At 39.5% G+C, this 21833-nt stretch overlaps 2 protein-coding genes and 1 long non-coding RNA gene across 7 annotated transcripts in view; 1 reads left to right on the top strand and 2 right to left on the bottom strand.

Annotated features, from left to right (window-relative positions):
* Positions 1–16677, bottom strand: part of NR2C2 (nuclear receptor subfamily 2 group C member 2) — a 36926-nt gene extending 20249 nt beyond the window's left edge. For 2 of the 4 annotated variants that reach the window (XM_014874233.2, XM_088171204.1), the window contains exons 1-6: positions 16038–16675; positions 6601–6711; positions 5546–5746; positions 4259–4361; positions 3126–3305; positions 1200–1347 (exon numbers count right to left, since the gene is read on the bottom strand). In XM_014874233.2, coding sequence (XP_014729719.2) covers positions 1200–1347; positions 3126–3305; positions 4259–4361; positions 5546–5746; positions 6601–6711; positions 16038–16589 — 1295 coding nt within the window. In that variant the 5' untranslated portion in view covers positions 16590–16675. Of the gene's footprint in view, positions 1–1199; positions 1348–3125; positions 3306–4258; positions 4362–5545; positions 5747–6600; positions 6712–16037 lie in introns of all 4 variants that reach the window. The other 2 variants (XM_088171205.1, XM_088171206.1) reach the window with 2 other exon arrangements.
* Positions 16367–20009, top strand: LOC148222449 (uncharacterized). The gene is made up of 2 exons (XR_015805938.1): positions 16367–16432; positions 17791–20009. It is a non-coding gene; the product is annotated as an uncharacterized LOC148222449 (long non-coding RNA).
* The window catches only part of FGD5 (FYVE, RhoGEF and PH domain containing 5), a 76106-nt gene continuing 73843 nt past the window's right edge, over positions 19571–21833 (bottom strand). Inside the window, exons 22-23 of one of the 2 annotated variants that reach the window (XR_015805937.1) lie at positions 20321–20449; positions 19577–19736 (exon numbers count right to left, since the gene is read on the bottom strand). The gene's annotated coding sequence lies outside the window, so the exon portion shown is untranslated. Of the gene's footprint in view, positions 20450–21833 lie in introns of both variants that reach the window. The other variant, XR_015805936.1, reaches the window with a different exon arrangement.

Here is a 21833-nt window from a genome sequence, read left to right as displayed (position 1 = left end):
TATGGTTAGAAACAGTCACGTAATCAAAGCCTGCATAAAATCTCTGCTGCCTTTACTTCGGCTGCTTTTTCACCAAATATCCTTCTCCTCTGCTGTGTCTAATTTAGGGAGAAAATGGAAAGTTTTTGCAGTCAGTAAGACGTTTATTTGCTACTTATGTGATGCTCCAAGTGTCCATAACACGATGCTGACACACATTACACACGTGCAGGATGTTACAGTACAAGGGCTCTGACACTAACAGCTATCACTGTGAGCACACACGCAGCAAATTGTCACGCATCATGGAAATCTGAATCCTACATAAATAACAGAGTGGTTCTTAATAACTATAGTATTGTTTATAGGTCTGTAAGGGATCTGTAGCTCAAGGAAATTTCTAAGAAGCAAATGTGTCTGTGAGTACTTGTTTCAAACAAGAACTCTGAAAAACAATTCTCCAAGAAACCTGCAGCACAAACTTCCTAACTGCAGTGTCATTTGTTCAAAAAAGAATACGTATATAAAAAATTAAACACACACACTTCCCCCTGTATGAAAACTGAATAATAAAACCCAGTTTTTTACGTGGTTCTCAACCATTCATAAACTACAGTTTTAAAAATGCTGTATTTAACCAAGACTTTTTTATTCAATTCAGAAAAAAAGAAATCTTGCCTTTGTTTGTTATGATGTGCATTTTCACACCAACTGCCTAAGGAGCTTTCTGAGAGTGCAGGAACCATCCTGGAGTTTCTTCCATATAGTAAAAGGAAGCTGCTGTTTTGCTATCATTGAAACCAGTCTCTTGGGATCTGAATCAGCAGTCACTGAGTCTCCCTAACTACTGTCTCAAGGAGAAGGAAGCCCGAGTCTGCCCTGCCATTTGCAGATCTGATTTCAGAGAAGTGCTAACCTGAATGCATTGCAGCATTAGCCTACATGCTTTCTGCTTGAATATCATCCACTTGCCCTGCATTGCTCTGACCTGGCTGGACAAGAGCTAGCTCTGAACTGAAAAATCACATACCTGTACACAGACATAAAAACTTTCAGGAGAAGCAGAACCTACATTGGCCTTGGTAATGGAAACAGATGATGTGTGCATTAGACTTCTTTTCTGTGCCCTCTGAGAGCAGAGGGAAAAAGAATAGATGCATGACTGCAAAGTAATATGCACAAGTAATGTGAAAGAAGAGGCATGGAACTGAGGTACTCACCGTGTCCCATCTTTATCTGCCACAAACGTTGGAGTTGCTATTAGAGGGCTTCGAAGATCTTTCCTTATATAGATTTTTTCAGTAGAAGCGGCACAGTTGGTTGGTTTTTCACGTTGCACATCAAAAGGCTTTCTTTCACTTTGAACCGCTACATAAAGACAGATTTGAAAGGAAATAATTCAAATGAAAAATACAGAAAGTAAGTAAAATTCCTGCAGTTATGATAGTGCACCAGCTCAGTGCAAAACTGGAAATTCAATACCAAGAGCGAAGAAACACAAGCTCTGATGTTACTATATCTGCGAGTATGTGTATTTTTATATATACTTTTAACTAAGAAAGTGACAGATTGATCTTTTGCTTCAAGTTTTACCTGATCTGGAACAAAATATTGCTCTTTTTTTGGCATTTGATAAGATGGAAGATTCTACAGATTATGTTTTCAATTTGTTTATTTTTTTTTACTGCTGCACAGCTGTATCTAAATGTTAGGCACACTCCTAATCTGGATGACACAAAACAATGCAAACCCAGAAGGAACCCTGAAAAAGTCAGAAGAGGCAAGTTACCTGAGAAATGCAGGTTAATTCCTCGAGGGGGATACTCTCTGCATGACATACACTTCATTCACAGCCATTAATTCCAGACAGTTAGGGAAGAGTATTCTAAAACTAACCCTTTCATAATCTATATTTATACTTGAGAATTGAAACAAACTAAAGTCAGTCTCTGAAGTGCTGAAAAAGTGTAGCAAATTTTAAAATAAAAAATAGTAAGAAGCAGTTACTTTGTAACTTTTAAAGCAGGTGAAAAGTGCATTTTTATATTATTAAAACACTATTATTTAACACATTACAGGAAGTTATCCTTTCAACCAGCAAGAGTTACTTTGTTCCTGATTTTATTTTTGCTAATACTGTTACTATTAGCAAAATTTAGGGGCTTAAAAGTTGGCATATCAGATTTATTGACTTGGTGAATACATATTAATTAATCAGAAGCCTGACCCAAAGCCACTGAAGTCAGTAAACATATACCCTAATAATATTGGGATAAGAAAGCTCTGCTTTCTGGAACTGTGGCAGTTTTTTCTTGTACAAACGTCTCGTCTTATATTCAACACATTGTGTGCAAAGCACCAGAATCATCACAACAGGTCTGGAGTTTCAGAGTGCAAATACAACAGTTATGTCCCTGTTTAGCTTAAAGCTTTAGCTTAAAGTTCTGCCTCCCTTGAACTCAGTGGCTGGAACTTACCCTGCTTAGATTAGATCAGATCACAAAATAACCTTGTAATTGTTTCACCTAGTGCTAAATTGAAGAACAGGTGATAGAAACTGAAAACAAAAATATATTGAAACAAGTGCTTGGCTGCTAGCACTGGAAATGTATGCAGTACTGCATACAAACATGAAAGCATATTTTAAAACTTATAACAGTTTATTCAATGCCTCACAAAACACTGCTCACAAATTATCAAATTAACAAAAATTTAAAAAGAGGGGGGGAAAGACTATCACTGGTTGAAAGATTATCACTATCTAACACTGGTTGAAAGAGCTGCAAAAATACACTGGAAGGAAAGCAGATTCTCAAAACAGAATATTAGAATCAGATTCATGACAACCCATATCAAAATATTTTCTGTTATAAACATACACTGTGTTTGGAACATGCATTCTAAGTGAGGCTGTAATTGGGCTCCCCAAAGTCAACAGTACTTGGAGACATGGTTCAAAACAAACCACTACTGCACCTCAGACATAAAATGATAAAGTGATGAAAGAAAGGTGCACTAGATGCTGCTGAAAAGTTCTGTTTCCTTCAAGCAACATATACCAAAACAGAAAGAACACACTAACAAGTGGTAGTCCACATAATTGCTATTTGGTAGGCACAATATCACATTGAGTACTTAACACTCACATTCCATTTTCATGCCCATCTCTAGACATTTCTTAAGCCTACAAAACTGGCATCGATTCCGATGGTGTTTATTGATGATACAGTCCTGGTTGCTACGGCAACTGTAGGTCAAATTCTTCCTTACACTCCTTTTAAAGAAGCCTTTGCATCCCTCACAACTGACAGCACCATAGTGACGACCTAGGAAACGTATATGTTGTTATCAGTTGGAAATTACTTATATTTTAGCATAGAAATATTCATTTAAAGCAAGTAAAACACTCTAAGTCACTCTTTAAATTTGTTTTGTATTGGTAACCAACATTTTGGACCATGAAAGCATTAAGACAGTATCACAAGATATTTCTGGTTTACTTATTGTCAGGGGTTTTGGTGAGAGAGTGGAGAGAAGAGAGGAAGGCTCAGCCTATTTCTGAATGTGCAGTTGATGAAGGTGTAGTTCCCAATCTGCTTAAGTACAGATACAATTCTGTCTGCTCTTACAGACCATAGGATACATATAGAGAACATACCAGCTAAGAGCTCAAGTAATTTCAGAAAATAAGTCATTTTACACCAAAATTTAAAATGCAATCCTCATTTAAATTTCCTGTCCATATTAATTCTGGTATCTCTCTAGGATGAAAGCACAAAACACCCCTTGACTAATATAAAAATTTAATCTTAAGACTCCTGGTTACTGCATCAATCTGAAACACTGAGGATTCACGTGATCTCTGCTTGCCTTGTTTTGTGATAGAACAAACTCTACTAGAAAGTGTTAAGTTTGGTAGAGAACACTAAGAAGCCTTTTTTTGGACTAGTTAGACATTTTTAGGTGACATGTTTATTTCATGGTTACATGCTTCAAGTAGTCTTTTTCAATTACCAGAAGGGATTGAATCATTATCTTGTCTTTCAGCCAATTTATCATATGCTTCAGTTCAAGGGAAAAAAACCAATATTCTTCCAAGCAGAGCTTAGCTATTTTTTGTGTATAGATACAGAGTATGTTATATTTTTCCATTTAAAAACTCAATTGCTTTTTCTATGAGCATAACTAAAATCAGTTAAAGCACATGAAAAAATCATCTCTTCATCCCAGTTATTCTTTCATGCAAGTTTCTCCAATACCACTTTGTAGGCTTCCTTACCTGATGCTTTATCACCACAGACTACACAATATTCTACTACCTGGGGCCGCTGAACATCAGTTTTTCCTAGCAGACGTTCCACTGAAGCAGAGTCTGTCACTATCTAAAGAAAAATTCCAGAACAAAAAGATGTAATTAGCCAGATATGAAGCTTGCCAATAGAACAAAATAGGTGTATCAGCTAGGAGGAGGATTTATGAATAAGTATGATTATGAATAAGGATTATGAATAAGTATGGAATGTGGAATTAAATTAAGTAGTATAAAATGCAATTTAATGGGAGTTCTTACTGACAAGAGTGAGGGTTTTGAAACAGTCATATCAAAACAAATTACAAATAAAACTGCTAGCTTTGTTTAGTACAAACGTTTCCTCATTTGTGCAATCAACAGTATTTTTCCCTTCTTGCAAATACTCTCAAGCAGCTGCTATCTTTTAGCCAATGACAGATGACTTTCAGATGCTGTTCCCATCTATGTCTTCTCTAGCTATTAGGGATGTTTGTTTCAAAGGGGATAGCCTGGAGCTCAGATCCACCATAGAAACAGTTTAGCTTCCAAAGGCCTTCAATTCCAAAACTGCTGTTCTGAACACTACATTTAACCAAGAAAAATTTAAAAACTCAACCCCTCTGTAATGTCAGATATCCTATTCAGCATGTAAAAATTAGCTTTAGAAGACTGTTAATACCATTTTAAAAATAATTACGTAAAAATTACTCTTCCTGTAAAGTATTCTTTATTGTAGCAGTAACAAGAGGCACCAGGCACTTTTTCTTTTCTTTTGGTTGTTTTATTTTTTTTAAGACTGCTAGGAAGAAATCTGAAATTTCACGAGAGGTAGATTATTGTTTACATCCTTGGCTTTGCAAAGCTCCTATTCATGTAGATTAGGCTCAAGACCCACAAAAAACCAACGGTGCTTTATTGCAGTGTCTTGATACTGAATGTCAAGTATGAACACATGTAAATTTGCTCAGGTTAGTTGAATCTCTGTATATTTGTGAATCTTGAGCAGACTGAGAAATCCTGGCACTTCTCACAGGCACTATCTTTGGAACTTGAATGAGAGCACATGACAAGGGATAATTAGTGCCATGGAATACATGAGGTAGGTGAAGGCTGAAGGATTTATGAAGGATTGAACAATGAAGTCTAAACTTCGTATGTCTGATCCATATAATGAGAAAACTACTGCAGTTGGTCTTAAAGCAATTTAGCCTTAATTTAGAAATAAAAAAAAAATAAACCCAAAATTCCATGGTTTATCTAAATTATTGTATTTACCTGAATTCTGCCTGGCACAATGTTGTCTGTGGTGGTAAAGATAAGCTGCTTGGCATTAGATGTCTCAGGTGCTGCCAAGATCACCTTTCCTGCACCAGTTCCATCTGGACTAGCTAAAATGAACTGTTGCTTTGGAGACACAGCTGAATCCACTGCTGTCACTATTTGAATTTTCTGACCTGTTTGCTGATCTGTCACAATCTGTAAAACATTGAAGATATTCATGACCACAGTAAATTTTATGTATTAAAACCTTTCATTCCATCTCAGAATTAAATCAGTGAAAAATTACAAAGAAGCTTTCTCTAATTTTTCTTTATAAATGGCACCAAGGAAATGTTCTCCAGTTAGCATTTCCCTATGCATTTTTTACCTACATATTTTACATAAGATGTTACTCTCTAAAGTTATCCACAAAAGATGGAATCAGGCAGCCTTATTGTTTTACATGCCGACTCTCAAGATTCTCTTATGATGGAAGACTTATGTTTCTGACACAGTTGTCTGGTAGCATGATCTCTATTTTGCCTGGTAGAGTAACCATATCAATATGCACTAGTATTTAAAATTTAGTAAGTCCTATATAATTTCCCACTGAATACACTCTGATACATTCATGACATATTTTTATTATCTACCAGTAACAAAGACCCACTGTGCAGCATTCCCAAAGGCCAACTTTGTGCTGAATAGATTGATTCATCTCCTACTGTCTCCTAAAGAAGTGGGAAGAGAAATGCACTTAGAGATGATCTCAGATTTCTGTTGACAATATCTCACCCTCTGCTGTGGCCAGGGCTCAGGAGATTTGCTTGTGTAGGCAAGGTTTAACCTGTGTAAATACTCCTCACTGGCTAACTGTTATATAAATCCATCTAGTCAGCACTAAATAAATACTGAGGGATAAAGAATTTTAGTTCTCTCTAAAAGTTACCTGTTCTCACAAGACTTAAAGGAAGTATTCCATAGTCTTTAGCATGCTTTTGTGTAATGCTAAGTAGGAGGAGAAGAAAAAAAGAAAAGATGTGATAGTTGGTTAATTAATGGATTTTTACCTGAATGCGTTGTGGTGAAGCTACAGAGGAGTCTGTGGAAATTATCTGGATACGCTGGGAAGGGCTGGTCATCACTGGAGATTCAGGTAGCAAAGTCTGAACAGTTGGCACCTGTAAACAACATACAGAATTTTAATTCACTGCTAAGGTATTGAACACTTCTAAAAATACCTATATTTATAAAAGATCAGATAGCCCTATAGTTTAGAATCTAAATTTACTGGAAAGGTTACAGTCATTTAACCAACTTGGATTGGCTTTCAATGAATTATCAGAATATTTTCTTTATCTGGGAATGGAGTGAACCTGACAAAACCAAACCACCACTACCACCACCACTCTGCTCAAATGAATCACTGGGTAAGTACTGTATGATCCTTTAGCTTACTGAAATGCAGAAATACCTTTTTCAGCTTTAGATTATACACTTGTCTCATTTTTTCCTTCTGTAAAAATAAAATACACCATATATAAATAATGTAAAGAAGTTTCCCTTTTAATAATTTCTAAGTACTTTTGAATGACAGAGATTAACTCTGGCACTACTCTGAGTACTCTTGTTTCTTATTCTATTCTATACCTTTCTAGACTACCAAACTATAATGCAAATTTAGTTCAGAATACTCAGCCTGAAAAACACCCCTTGCAAAGTTGTTTTCAGAGCAAAAATGTTAAATGTTGAATTAAACATCCATGATAAAGTTTAGATTGGATATTGGGAAGGAATTGTTACCTCTGAGGGTGCCCAGGACACAGGTGTGCCCAGAGAAGCTGTGGTTGCCTCTGGATCCCTGGAAATGTCCAAGGCCTGAACATTGGGGCTGGGAGCAGCCTGGGATAGTGGAAGGTGTCCCTGCCCATGGCAGGGAGCTGGACTAGACAATCCTGAATCTCATCCAACCCAAATCATTCTATGAACCTGTTATCTGCAGTAAAGTGTCCAAAACCAGGATGGTCACAAGTTATTTTTGTCAAATCCTCTTTTAAATAATCTTGGAATTACATTAAAATTTGTACAGCTGGATAACAGGCAGTTTCAATTTTAGCTTGCTTTGAAAAATCTTTGTTTAATATACAGAAAAGTTCATTTATGACATAAAGAAAGAAAAAATAGTTTGGATAGCAAGGACCAGGGACTACAGTCTCTTTGGGGAAGCAGAGGTATTAAAATACACAAGACTTAATGAAACCATACCATTCTACTCCCCTATTGCCTGTACCATAAGTAGTCCCACGTACTGTAGAAGTATAATCCAAATTGAACGTACAATCTCCAACTATCTTTAATACACAGCTTGTTGCATCACAGGTCACGAAAGTTGTATGTTAAATGAGGAAAATAGACAGGAGGCATGTAGATATAAGAGGTGTCTTCTAATTATTGGACGATTCAAAGCTTTCAGCTGCAGAAAACAAGGTATCTAGGTGAGAAAAAAGACTTCCAAAAATCTAGACTCTTAGAGGACACATTTAATTGATGATCTTCTTGTCCTCCATGCCAAACTATTAACAAAACTATGCACCCTTTAAAAGGTCTAAATTAGAGCAAGAAGGTCTTTTAAAACTGTTCTATAGTTGTTCAGTTGTAGAATCCTTAGCCTTTCATTGATGCATCATCAAACCTTACACCACAATGTACTGCAGGCAGCTTGGAAATAAAGAATAGTCTGTTCTTCCACATTGTTCAAGAGAAAAGACAGATAGCTATAAGGTACCTGCATGGAAATTCTTTAAACATTTTGGAACGAAACAGCCATGTCTTTTTCTGAGTTTGCAAAGTATGCTCAACCTGAACCCCCCCACGGCACAATTTGAGGCCTTGTTGAACCTCACACTGTTGGCCTTGGCCTCAATCCCCTCATCCACGTCATCTATAAAGAAATTAAAGAGAACTGGGCCCAAAACTGAGTCCTGAGGAACCCCACTAGTGATGGAATAGTGGATGTGGCACCACTCCCCAGTCACCCAGCCAGTTCCTAACCCAGCCTGTGCAAGCCATGGGCTGCAGCCTCTCGGGACAGTGCAGGGAGACAGTGTGAAAGGCTTTGCTGAAATACAGGTAGGCACATCCACAGCCCTTCCTTTAAGTTTATACAGTAATTCAATGATTTGCCCATCATGTATATATGCATCTGTGTTTGTATGAGCATATGTACATGTACAATAAATATCTGTACCGACTAACCAAATTTTCAATACTTTGTGTAGCTTGTTCCCCCCCCACAATGATTATAAAAGCAGTATTTGAGCAATAAATTGAAGGAATAATCCACTGGCCACATAGGGAGGAATTTTTAAAGCCTCTAGTCTTTTCTAACTTAAGCAGAAAAATAATTTTCTATATTCACTCCAGTAAAAGTCAAAGTAATTGTATTGCTTGAATACCCTGTATGCAAACCAATTTCAGGGACAATAATTTCTATTCTCTTTCCTATAATATTAATGAAAGCATAATTAAGTAATCACAGACCAAATATGTTTAACTGCACCCATAAAACAACTGAAGAATTTAAATGAAAAATATAGTACCAAGTTTTACACCTGCAACTCAAATCAAATAGATTTATTTTTCCATAGATACTTTTTGTAATGAGTATTTTTAGCTATTAGTATATTTAGATATTTCTCAATAATAGGCTTTTACAAAAAATGTATATCCAAATAGATTTCTTTCACAGGTGTAAGACACATCTTAAAAAGTGTCAATTATCCTCTTTGAAATTAGCTGTCCTGGCCACTTGGGTCCTTTGTAGGATGGCAGACAGAAGTTGAATTCACCATTAGAAGAACTCAAGTTTAACTGCCCTAATAGGATGCCAGTGCAAGATTTTGTATAGCACATAAAAAGGAACTGTCACATCTCCAGCAGCTCTTGGGTAACGCCCCACACGGTGACGGCACCAGCAGCTGTGGCACTCTGCTAACAGCCTTCAGCTCAAACGCTGCCAAACTGCCGAAACCAGGCACGGCCTCCTTGCTCCCACGTGCACTTCTGTGAGAGACCTCTCAGGCTCCTGGTATGTCTAGGTCTTCTATCGTTAACAGGAACTTGAGAAAAGCCAAACATTGTTTGAGAAGACTTTGCATCAAAACACCATTACGAAAAATCATCAAAATGAGCAAGTGGCCAATGATAGCAATAAAATATTAAGTATACAGGGTCTTACATCACACCTCATTAATTCTTAAAACAAAGTAAAAACTTATTCCATCAGAACGACAGTGTTACCACTCTCCTTTTCCAGCAGACTGTCTTCACCTGGACTAAAATCTGAATTGCGGAACTACTTATGATGTAACATGTCAAGAGATGTCTGAAGAGGGTCAAGAAAATATTTTATGTGACAAAGATACCCGGTATTTTTTGAGCTCCATGGCAAAACACGCTTTTAAAAAGGCTCGAGACTTCCAAAGTTTCCTATCAGGACACTGAGGGAACTGAAAGCAACTGAAAATTCTCCAGCAATGCAGCTGTCATAAACAAGATCCAGGAAGCACAGGGCTCAGTCACCTCATGTGACTCTCGCCCTGTAGCCTCTGAGAGGAAAAAGGATGCACCAGGAATAGTTTGTGGCTGTCAGAGAGCTGGCCAAGGACACTTTTAGCAACTACTAAAACTTGTTACTGGTCACACCAGAGTTGCTGTCAGAAAGATGAAATAGCCCTTATTTCCACCACCACACATTCTCCCCTCCTCCCCACCACCCAAGACAGCTCTGTTTAAAAATTTTTAAAGTTTTGCATTAAAATCACAGGTACTACACAGGGAATGCACCTCCACTTTAAAACAAACACATTTTTCTCAAACATTATTCAAGTCAGATCTAAGTTGGTGCTGGGACTGCACCTAGGCCACTTACATATTGCACAGTGACAGTACTAAATAAATACTTGAGAAAAGCAGCATTACTTATTTTTGCAGTAAGGCTTAAGTATTTTTCCTGCTTTTCAAAAGCTGCTCAGGATGAGGAGAAACCGCTGAAATTCCCTCTGAATCCCCTAGCTGCTCTCTGTTCTTCAGTTTCATGAACTACAAGTAATGGCAACTTTCAAACACTAAAAATGGAACTCTAATCCAATCTGTTCAGAAATGCACAATTGGAAAAAAATAAATTAATCAAGCGACGCTATATGAAGCAGAAGCAAGCAAAAGCATTGAAGCCCTTTGAAACTATTACAAGAACAATTTTTAAAAGTCCTCAAAATAGAATAAGTACAAAAATATATGCAACACAGAAGCACACTCAGCAACTTCCGTGAATAATTCATTTTCATGAAAAACAAAGCTGGTGAACATTGCTTAAGAAAGAGAAACAACATGTAGCCTACTTGCATGACAGTCTGATTTGGTGCTTGGCATCACAGTTCTCCATAACACACGCACCACATATGTGGTAATTATGTTGGAAAAGTGATGCCAATATAGGTAAAGATGCTGATATTTGCATTAGGTTATCTGGTTGCAACTTGTCTCTTACAGTTCATAACCTGAAATTTTGTGCATGGTCAGTGACCCTCTTCTTTCGTTTAATTTTCATTGATAAAAAATACAATATTCCGAAATCTCTCATTTTAAAAAGCCAGTGCCAAGTTTGATTCTGTATTTTCTCTAAGATATGGTGAGTACAAATACAGAATTTCAGCTATAACTAGTTATGTATTTACCTGCATGAACAACTATCTGACAGAAGACACAAATAGCAGGCAGCCAGCCATTCATAAAGAAACGATTCTGTATTAACATCCTCCTAGTGTTAACAGATTCCTAACAAGATAACGCTGCTTGCAACTGTTTTTCCATGAACAAAGTTTTCATGGTGTTCCGTAGTGGACAGGCATACCATTTAAGCAGCAGTGAATACTACAAAGAGATGAAGGCCTCTGTTTACCCACCGGCCAGGAAGAAATCACAGAGCTTCACACACTCTTGAGATGGAGCGATCTCTCCAGTGGCAAGATACAATCATCACACTATGTAACCACGGTGCATTTCCTGCACGAGGAATTACAAATGTCACATATTTTATGTGCTTTAGATGTTATTACAGCACCCAACTTCTACCAAAATAGTATCAAATTTGTCAATATTTCCATTACAGGTTTCCCTTTCCAAGTATATTTGGAAGCGTTTTTTAAAAATGCAACTTGTCAAATTAATACTCGATACAGAAAACTAGAGTGAAAAATCTCTTGTTGGCTTTCACTGTTAAACCCAGGAAGTTTTTTGAAACTATTCTGTAGATGTTACTTACAGGCCATTTTCCATGCTAAAAAGAATGAAGTTTCTTTTTTAAAAAATGTACTTCTAAATAGGGAATCTTAAATCCACTTCTAAAAACAGAATTAAACTTATATTGTCTTCTTATGTAGGGCTTCTTCTTGAACTAAAAATATTTTTTAATATAGAGGTGCAATCTTAGCTCAATTCATGAAAGAAAACTCCAAACTAATATCTGAAAAATGGTCTTATCTACACAGGTCTCTCATCTCATTTGCCCTTGATTTATTAAATCCCTTAATTATGTAACCATACAAAAAAATCACAGTAAACTTGAAGGATATTAAACCAAATAATTTTAATCAGACAAAAGATCTAGTTTATTTTTTGACTGAAGTTTGCATCGTGAGGGAGACAAATTATTTACTGTGGCCATCAACATTTGCAGTTTGTGTTTATGAGTTGATTTAAACTTTTCAGCTGTTAAGCATCCAAGCTTCAGTAAATATGCATCAAGACATCACTTAATATCATTTTAATTAGGTTTTGTGCTTTTTTTTCTTTTAAGTGTAGGCACAAAATATAAAAACTGATCTAAATTAACCACCTTTCTGGAAATTCAGTATAGCACATGAGTAAAACAGGCAACTTCAAATACTGTGGTGGATCTAGATTACAATTCAAATTAGGTACAGAAGCTTTCCATGTCCCAAATGGTCAATCTAATGATCCAACTACAAGAAATTTTGTTGCATTCATTTTTAAAACAATCTGTAATGCGGCAAAGTTTCTCTATAGCTCTTGTTGAACTTCCTATTTGCATTCTTAACATGGGGGCCACCAGAAAAAAGTAGGGTGAACAAAACATGTGTGACTTGCACTGGTTTCATGCTTGTCCTGAAGCGTAAAGCAACACTTTTCTAGAAAGAACTTCTGTTCTGTTTATGCTTAATTGTAAACAGCAGGGACACCCTAATATGTTTTTAATTTCAAAATCTCATATTACCAACTGTTGTGATGTCATCTGTCACTCACCTCAGCCACCTGCTGAGTCTCCACTACCTGCTGAGCCAGCACCTCCATATTGGTTGCCATGGTGAAACAAGACCATTAGAGAACCTGTTTGGAAAGATGCCAGCAACTTCCATCAGGCACAAAAGTTTGGGTTTTTTCTTAGTATTAAAGAAAGCTCTGCTATGACTTCTTAAAAATTTACAATTCTGCTTGATATATCTGGCAAATAAGAAAATACACCATTGACGTGTGTGCACGTGTACATACACACACACACACCTAGATGGGACCTGCTGTTCAAACTGCTCAGCTGCAGTTATCCTTTTACTTTATTAAGCCTCTGATGGACTATTTTCATTCTGTTATTTAAGCTGTAAAGAAGAGATGTTAATTTGCTAAGTGAGAAAGGGATAATTTCAAAGTCAAGTACTGATGTGGTGTGTGGAGGTCACAGATCTCAAAGCGCCTTCCTCAGCTCAGGCAGGAACAACCTTGCAGTTCAACTGCTTCTACACCACATCCTGAGCCAGGGAGCAGCAAGCTAAGAACGCTGGTTGGCATAAAACTTTATCGAGTCATTCAGTCAAACTGCCATGTTAATCCATATTCTTAAGAGTAATCTTACACAATAAGGGAAATAAACAGTTACATCTAAAATGAATCTTCCATTATTTAAACTATTTCTTTAATATAATGTGATACTATTACTACGATGAGAAGAAAATACTGTAGAATCATTTTATCCTATTCCAAGTAACTCCACCGTCAACTTTAGGGGTTTAAAAAAAAGAAAAAAAAGACAAATCAAAGACAAAGAAACAAGAAAAAAATCCACTTCCAATGTATTTTTAATTATCATTATTAGGGGTGTGTTTCTTCCAAGGTAAATTCAATTAAGATTTCCAATTAACAAATTCAGTTTTTAATTGTGACTTGCTAATTACAGGGCTAGACTTCATATTCTGATCAAGGTGTCGGTAATAAAAAGGCATTCCTGAATGCTGCTCATTTGATGCTTCATTGGAAAACTCTGCTTGTAATTAAAAAGCAATCATTTAATATAAAATTTTAAAATACAGTTAATAGCAACACACATAACAGAAAAATGTATGCATATCTCTAGCACCCATTCAAATGTAACTTCTACAAAGCTAACATTGTTAAATATGTCAAAATTCATTAAGTTACAAGGATTCACTTATATTGTGGCAAATATGAAAGTAATTCCGTATATGTCAAGTAATGATTAGTTGCAACAATGCATAATCAAAGTTGAGACATCTCCATAGAAATTGTATTTATGCTAGTTTCTCCTACAGCTTGCCATTATTTTATTGAAGTCTTGCACTTGATTAAGACTATGAACCATTTCTACCAATTCCAGCTTATGGATGGTTTCTCAGTTTGTTCCTTTTCAGTGTTTCCTCTTACTTTTTTTTTTTCCTATTCAGCAAGAAGCACAGGAAGCATAACCATATGCTCATAACATGCTGTTTTCTCAGCACTTCATGATGACAGAAGCCCTGCAGATGAGTTACATTGTTCATAACAGTACCTTTCCCAGACACAAAAAACAAGTGTTTTGCTGTAGAACGACTCTGACAGATTTGCTGTTGTTGGTATTATCAACGCTTTTTGTCCTTTCGACCTTCACAAAAGAACCTTAAGCTGAGACTATCTGATCAAATCCAGCTGAAACAGAGACCATACACAGCCATGCCAAGCTTCTTAATGGTGTCAACTCCCAGAAGGCAAAATCAGCTTCCTAGCAAAAGCCCCGAGCAACAGTTTGTAAGGCATCCACGACAAAAGCCCCTAAACAAACCAACACAAGAGGTGAAACTTAAAAAACTAGGAAGAGGCACCTGGAGAACCAGGAAATTATTTTCAGTGTAATAGGGTGGCAGCCAGCTCAATATACGCTGTCCAAAACACAGCGTGAAATCATTAATCTTTCCCTAAGTTGCAGTGAAATGTCAAAAGTAGGTCATAAAGTCCACTTGAGAGATTCTAAGGGTTTTGGCCCTACTGACAAGACATGGCAAAAAGCCGAATTCAAACTTATTGATATGTGTTCCTTTGTCTTAACCAAACGAGGCTCTTTACGCTGTGAGCTCGACTCGGCTGCACCGAGCGGCTCCAGCAGGCGGCCACAGCCGAGACGGGCGGGGAGCGGCCCCGGCCCTGCCGGCACCCTCCGCTGCGCCGTCCCGGCGGCACGATCCGACAGGAGCCGAGCCGAGCCGAGCCGAGCCGAGCCGAGCCGAGCCGAGCCGAGCCGAGCCGAGCCGAGCCGAGCCGAGCCGAGCCCCCATTAGCTGCACCGCGCCCCGTCCGCTGCTGAATGGCCTTAGGCAGCTCCCGCCCCGCCGAGCCACGCCCCCAGGCTCGACGAATGACCTCACAACAGGCGCAGCGCTCCCCCGCAGTGCGCCCATTGGCCGAGCCGCTCGCTTGTAATGGTGGTGGGGCCACCTCTTGAGCGGAGGTAGAGCCCCCCGGGGATTCACTGAGCACAAGATGGCGGCGCTGGCCGCCCGCCAGAGCCCAGGCGGGGCTGCTGCCGCCGCCATTAGGCCCCTTCTCCTCCCCTCCGGTATAGCCTTGTGTCCGCCTAGAGAAGGCCCAGGCATGGCAGTGAGGAAGCGGCCGGTAAGATGGCGGCGGTCTCAGCCCAGTATGCAAAGTACCCGCCGCCCCCTCCCCTCCGCCCTCCCGGTGGCAAAGGTAAAAGGGTCGGGTTCAAGCCGCCGCCTCCGCCCGCTCAGACTCCATCTTCTGTCTCTGAGTGTGTGTCCCGCGCTTGTCATCCCCGCGACCATCGCCCTACGCCCCTTGGACAGCAGACTTTGCTCACCGAGACCGGACCAGCTCCGACCTCAGCCGGCCCACGCTGCAGCCAGCGGTTCCGGCACGGGACTGCCCCGTCGATCGACCCAGCACGCCACAATGGTCGTTTTCTCTCTCTCTCTCTCTCTCTCTCCAGGAGCAGCAGACCAGGCCAGACCACGGCCGGTGCTCGCTTACCAGCCAAATACCGGAGCCGTGCAATCCCCCTCCCCTAAGCCCACCGTCACCCCACCCCTCCCCTCGCGGGGGTGTCCAGAGTAGGGCCCGCTGCCGCCTCCTCGCGCCCCCTCCCTCGTCCTGGCCCCCACGAAACAAACCCACCGGGCCGCTTCAATTTTAAAAAATGTTTTTTTACCTCAGGAATGGGCGCCAAAGGTGCAGTGGTGGTGACCCGACTGGGCCCGGGCAGGCCGGTGCCCAGCAGCGGCCCTCCCTCCCCCCGCTGGGGCGGCAAGGGGCTGTGGGGCCCGCGGAGGGGAGGGGGCCGGGGCTGTGTTGGGGTCGGGGGTGTTTTGTTGTGTGTGCCGTGCCGTGCTCTGTGACAGGTCAGAGTTCGTGACCCCACCGCCGCCGCCCAGGAGCGCGTCCCCGCTTCCTCTTGCAGCGCCCGCCCGGCCGCGGCCCCTCCATCCCCCGCGGGGCGGGGCCGGCGGCGGGGAGGGGCTACCTGGGCCTCCCGAGCCCCGCACCGCTCCGGCCGGGCTGGGGAAGTGCCAGGAGCAACCTGGCCTCTGGAGCAGCGCGGGGAAGGTACGTTCACCGCCTTTGTCCCTCTCTGCTCGGGAGGCTCTTCAGGAGCCGGAAGCCCGAGGTAGTGGGTTGGCGGCGGCTGTCCAGTGCGCCGGTGATATTGAAGTTCCAGTTGTAACTTGGTTCCCGCTGAAGATGCAGTCAAAGGTGGGCTCATAGTTGAGCAGGCGCTCCCAAACTCCACCGCCAGACTGGCGAGTTTTTATTTAATTTTGTAAAGTCAATGTCATTGATTAGGGCTCTTACCGTAAAGCTGGCTGTAAGTGAGGCACGCTGTGCCTACAGATACAAAACGGTAGGCACGAAACAGGTCTGCGTGCAGCTGAGGTGGTTTAAGAGTTTAACACCTTTCAGTGCTTGTCTTGTCACAGGTTATCAGATATTCACCCCCTGTCACAACTATTTCTTAACCTACTCTTATCGAAATGTTCTTAATACTTCAAGTAGGTTTCCCTTGAGTCTAATAATTTTTACAGAAGCTAATTTAAGGAGTAGTAAAACTAAAAGAGGCAGTAGCGCCTGAAAGAAAATGTATGGAAGAAATAGCAATTGAATTGAATGCAACAATCACGTAAACAAGAGGTGCTGTTGACTGAATAGTTACACAGGCAGTATGCCGATTTTCGTTTTTGTTGGATTTTTTTTTGAAGGTTGTTTGTAGTTTTTTTTAGAACTGTCTCTTTGGGGTAAAGGTATGAGAAGTGCACTAGACCTATGAATTACAGACTTACATTTACAGAACAGGAATTAGTAAAGCATGTGATGTGCAGATGTGTTTGCAATGCATAAATAAAGGAAAATGTTTCCAAAATGTCTTGGATGTTCACTACTGTAATGTTAAATACATGAAGAATTTTCAAATTCTCAAACTATAGATATGTGCTTACCTTTAGAAACAGATTTTTCTTTTAACTTCATAAAATTTACTGTAGAAGTGCGACCAAATGAAAGGAAAAATGGAAAATGCTAAAGCCAAATATGAATGGTTGCTTTCCCCCCTTAGTGTTTCCTGATGAGCAAGTTGAGGAAAGGTTTAGAAGGCAAGAGGGTTTGTCTCCTCCTCTTCCTTGTTTCTGCCACCAAGAGAAAGCTTTGCAGCAGTTTGACTGAGCTTTGGCAGAGAGCAATCATCCTTGCTGTACAGCTCCACCACGGACACTAAGGTTGAGGAAAGCTACATTAAGATTGTGATAAATGTCATTGCGATTTTTACAACAATTTCAATGAAATGTTGAACTACAGTTTATACCCTGGACTTATTTAATAAGCAAGATTGTATTCGGTAATGCTGAAATTTGCTAAATTTATATACACAGATATATAAAGGAGCTTTAGTAAAAACTGCTTTTTGGCCTTAGCTATGACTGGAGAGAAATTAATAGAAGATGCTGGAGGTGAAAAACATCAAAGAAAACTAAGATTAGAAGTCTGGCAGCAAAGAAAATACCACTGTGAGCTGACGGTGGATTGCAGCCACATGATAACCCAGTCACTCACTTTTCCCTCCTCCACTATAGCAGGATGGGGAGAAAATGACGTGAAAAAGCTCACAGGTCAAGATAAAGACAGAGAGATCACTTAACAATTACTGTCGTGGGCAAAACAGACTTGGAGAAAACTTATCTAGTTGCCAGTTAAAATGGATGTGGATGGTAAGAAAGCCAAAAATTAAAATACCATCTCCTCTAGCCACCACTATCTGCCAAGTGTAGTATCACTCCCTCTCCTATCCTGCCCTTGGGGTATTCCAACTGGCACACATCAGCTCCTGCTTGCCGTTCAGCTTCTCACGGAGGGCACCTGTCCTCATCCCGCAGGCCTTGCCGGGAACGCGAGCTGCGCTGGAGACCCGCTCCCCTCGGGGGACAACGGGGCCGCTCCCCTTACTGGAGAAACGGGTGGCCCGAGGGCGCCTCTCCTCTGGCCGCAGCTCCTGCTTGGAAAGACTGAACTGCTTCCAGCCTTGGCTGAGAAAGGATTTTAGCGGTGATCAGTTTCAAACGCACCTGCTGATAACAAGTATGTTTTAACTCCTCCCACTAAGTGGGATAGTTTTCTCGAAAGAAAAATGTGCTACAAAGCTGCCATGCAAAAAGGGAAGGGAAGAGACCCTGTGGAAATTATTCCCTGCCCAGTAGAACAGTCTGAACTCCCAACGGAAGAGAGGTGAGATGTACATAACTTACCGGGAGGGAATGAAGCTCTAAGTGTGGAAGGAGAGAACCTCTACAATGAATGTGTGGGCTGCAAGACGCCAAAGCTCTCTGGCCCTGGTGGTGCCAGTAAAAGTACACAATGGATTAAGAGGGGTGAAAACTCAGGGCATGCCAAGTTCTATAAAATACAAATAGGGTTTGAGGTTATTCATGTATTTTGAATGTTTGGGATAGACGGTATTGTAGACCTTACTTGTTTGGGTTTTTTTGAAGTTCTCATTTCAGTTGCTTAAAATTTTCTGGGAACTTTCAAGGTAAATTGTCAGAGCAGAGCCAATACCTAGTATGGAAGAAATTAACAATTACAAGTGACTGACAAGGTTTTAACAGAACTGTTTGGTCTTGCTAATGTCACATTCAATTTCAATCTCTTTTAAGTGTTAGTAGATGATTTTTGAAGTATAGTCCTTACGCCTTTCATTTGGGTTTGTACATGGCTGGGCAGTGCTGAGGGAAACCAGTGACCTCCATCAAGGGGGGGAGGTTGCCCTCATTTCCCCATGTTCGTCTCTTAGTAAAAGTTTGTGTTTGCTGTCTGCTGTAGGTTTTGTGACCGAAGAAAAATATCACTACACAAAATCATTAAGGTTGGGAAAGACCTTCAAGATCATCACGTTCTACCTTTGATGTCATACCACAATGCCCTAGAGTCTAGAAACTTTCTTGTAAAAACTTGATGAAAAGTGGAGTCACAGTATTACCCCGGCTGAAAGAATCACACTGCTTTTAATACACAGGATTTTGTATGTTATGTTCCCAAGGTATTTGTGGAGTTAAACTAGTAGTTTTTCCCGTAGAATTTAAAGGAATACCTTTTTCCCTCACTGAATATTGACTCTTACTTTCACCTTCAAAAGAAGTGATATTCAGTAAACATTGTTACAGCCAAAATAGTTTTTACTACTTTTGTATCAAAGTAGCATGCAAACAGGAAAACATGAAAGCTTGGTCGGTGTTCATAGCTGTGTGGTAAAAGCGGCAGAGAAACAGCTCAGAAGGGTAGCAGTCCAAGTTCTTGACCAGCAGTGCTTGTGTAAGTGGTATAGGATCTTGTCATGTTGGTATTCTCCATCTCTGAATGACTTGCACTTTGATTTGGAAGAAAAATTTAATAGCTGTTTAAAAACCAGATTTTAACTAGGCATATACCATAAAATAGCTCTAAATATTATTTGCAGATAATAACTAATAACCTTAATACTTTTTAATAATTAAATTAATAAACAGAAAAACTCTGAAACAACAAATGGGAGCAGCTTGGATTCCAGGTATCGGTTGAGCAGTTTGTATATTGTAACTTACTACTAATTTTTTTTGTAATATTTTGAAAACAAGGAATAAACTTTGTTTTGAAGGAGTAATATTAGCTATAATTTAGTAAGAAAAAGCTGTGTAAGTAAACGTCAGGTAGTAAGGTGAGTATATACTTCTATTTTAAGATGTTAGTATTTTCTAAAAGGTGATTACTGGGTTAACTCTGAAATAAAAATTTCTGTCTCTGGTGCTTAGCTTTGCTCAAATTCAGTTAACAGTAGGACTGAAATTGTGAGGACATTTTCATTTTTTTCTCTTTATGCTGCATTGAGACCATTTGTATCTGTAACTGAAGATGAAGTAAAGTAGGTGGGTTTACAGAAGATAAACACAGTGTGACTGAAACACGTCATCATACCAATCAGGTCTAAATCCTGTTTCTACCCGAAGGCCTCCAGTACCATCTTCTGATTTGGTGCTCTTCCTTAGTTTGTCAGAGAACTGTTTAATAGACAAGTGTCTGTTAACAGTAACTGGAACTGCAAAGCTGGAATTAAAGAAGGTAATAATGGTGTAAAGGAAAAGCCTGTAGAACTGCAGTTATGTTTTCCTCTTTTATTTTTCTACATTACTTAAACCAATGTTTAATAGCACTGTATCTTAATTTTACAACAAAATATTCTCATGTTCATTTCCTGCTTATAACTGAAAGCTTCATACCACAGTCACTAAATGTCAGCACCTAAATTTTCATAATGTCATTCTGTAATGCAGTTTTTTGTTGTTTCAGACCATGGTTAGAGATCTTGCTCTGTATTCAGTGTCGTCTTATTTTTCGTATCAGTGCAAAATATTTTCAAGAGAGGATAAACATTTACAGTGTATTAGTAGCAAGGCCATGGCTCTTAGATGAAACAGAGTTAACCTTGCTGTTCATCCATTAACTAAACAATACAAAAGTTTTATTTTTCTCATACTTTGTTTCTGTTTGCACATGATAATATATGCTTAATGGAATGTTCAGACTCAGATGTATCCAAAAAACCCCCAAAATGACATTTTCATTTAGTGGTAAATGTGTTTTTGTTTCTTTAAGCTTGTTTATCCAGGTGATAAACTGATCTACCTTACATTAGGATATATATTACAGACCTTTAAAAATATGGACAATTCTAAAAAAAAAATTTAGAGTCAAAAATTCTGAAATCCATTAAGATTCTTGAAGAAAGGGAAAAATGAAAGTAATAAAAATTCTCACCAATATAATTTAATGCAAGTAAAATCTTGAGCATGTTATTTTAATACAAAGATATATTTTAATCATAGATGTTGCTCTATTCCTCAGTTAAATATTATGACTGAGGACAAAACCACTGTATTGCAATGATTAGAACATCACTTCTCAGTCTTCTTTATAAAAACCCCCCACCCAAAACACTAAAAAACCCCATCCCCAACCCCCCCCCCCCCCCCCAAAAAAAGTCCGAACCAAAACAAACAAAACAAAAAACTTCCACCTCCCAAACTCCAGAGATCTATATCCTCAGCTGGTGAAAAGCACCATAGCATCTTTGAAGTCACACAGACACAGGTGGCTGCTGAAAATCCAGCCCTGGAGATGTAGTGCATGGCAGCAGTCTGCAATAAGACAGGTGTGGCCACAGGAGTTCCAAATGACTCCAGCAGAGCAGGTTCAGACAAGTGCATTTCAGCCCACCCAGCATATTTCAAATGCTGTGCTGGTTATGTGGATTAAACTTGATGACATTTTTCATAATAAGAATAGGAGAAACAACAGGAATTTTGAAAATAAAGATGCAGTATTTAAATAGAAGATAAAAAACACTACTAGGTAGACATGTTAAATAACGACTGTCTGTAGGTTTATAATAAATTAAAAATAACCTTTGGGTCTGAGTCTGAAGTATTTA

This window comes from Sturnus vulgaris, chromosome 11 (genome assembly GCF_052056855.1).
Source record: "Sturnus vulgaris isolate bStuVul1 chromosome 11, bStuVul1.hap1, whole genome shotgun sequence".
NCBI lineage: Eukaryota > Metazoa > Chordata > Aves > Passeriformes > Sturnidae > Sturnus > Sturnus vulgaris.
Note: the sequence above shows the minus strand (reverse complement) of the source record. Positions and strands in the feature narration are given on the sequence as shown.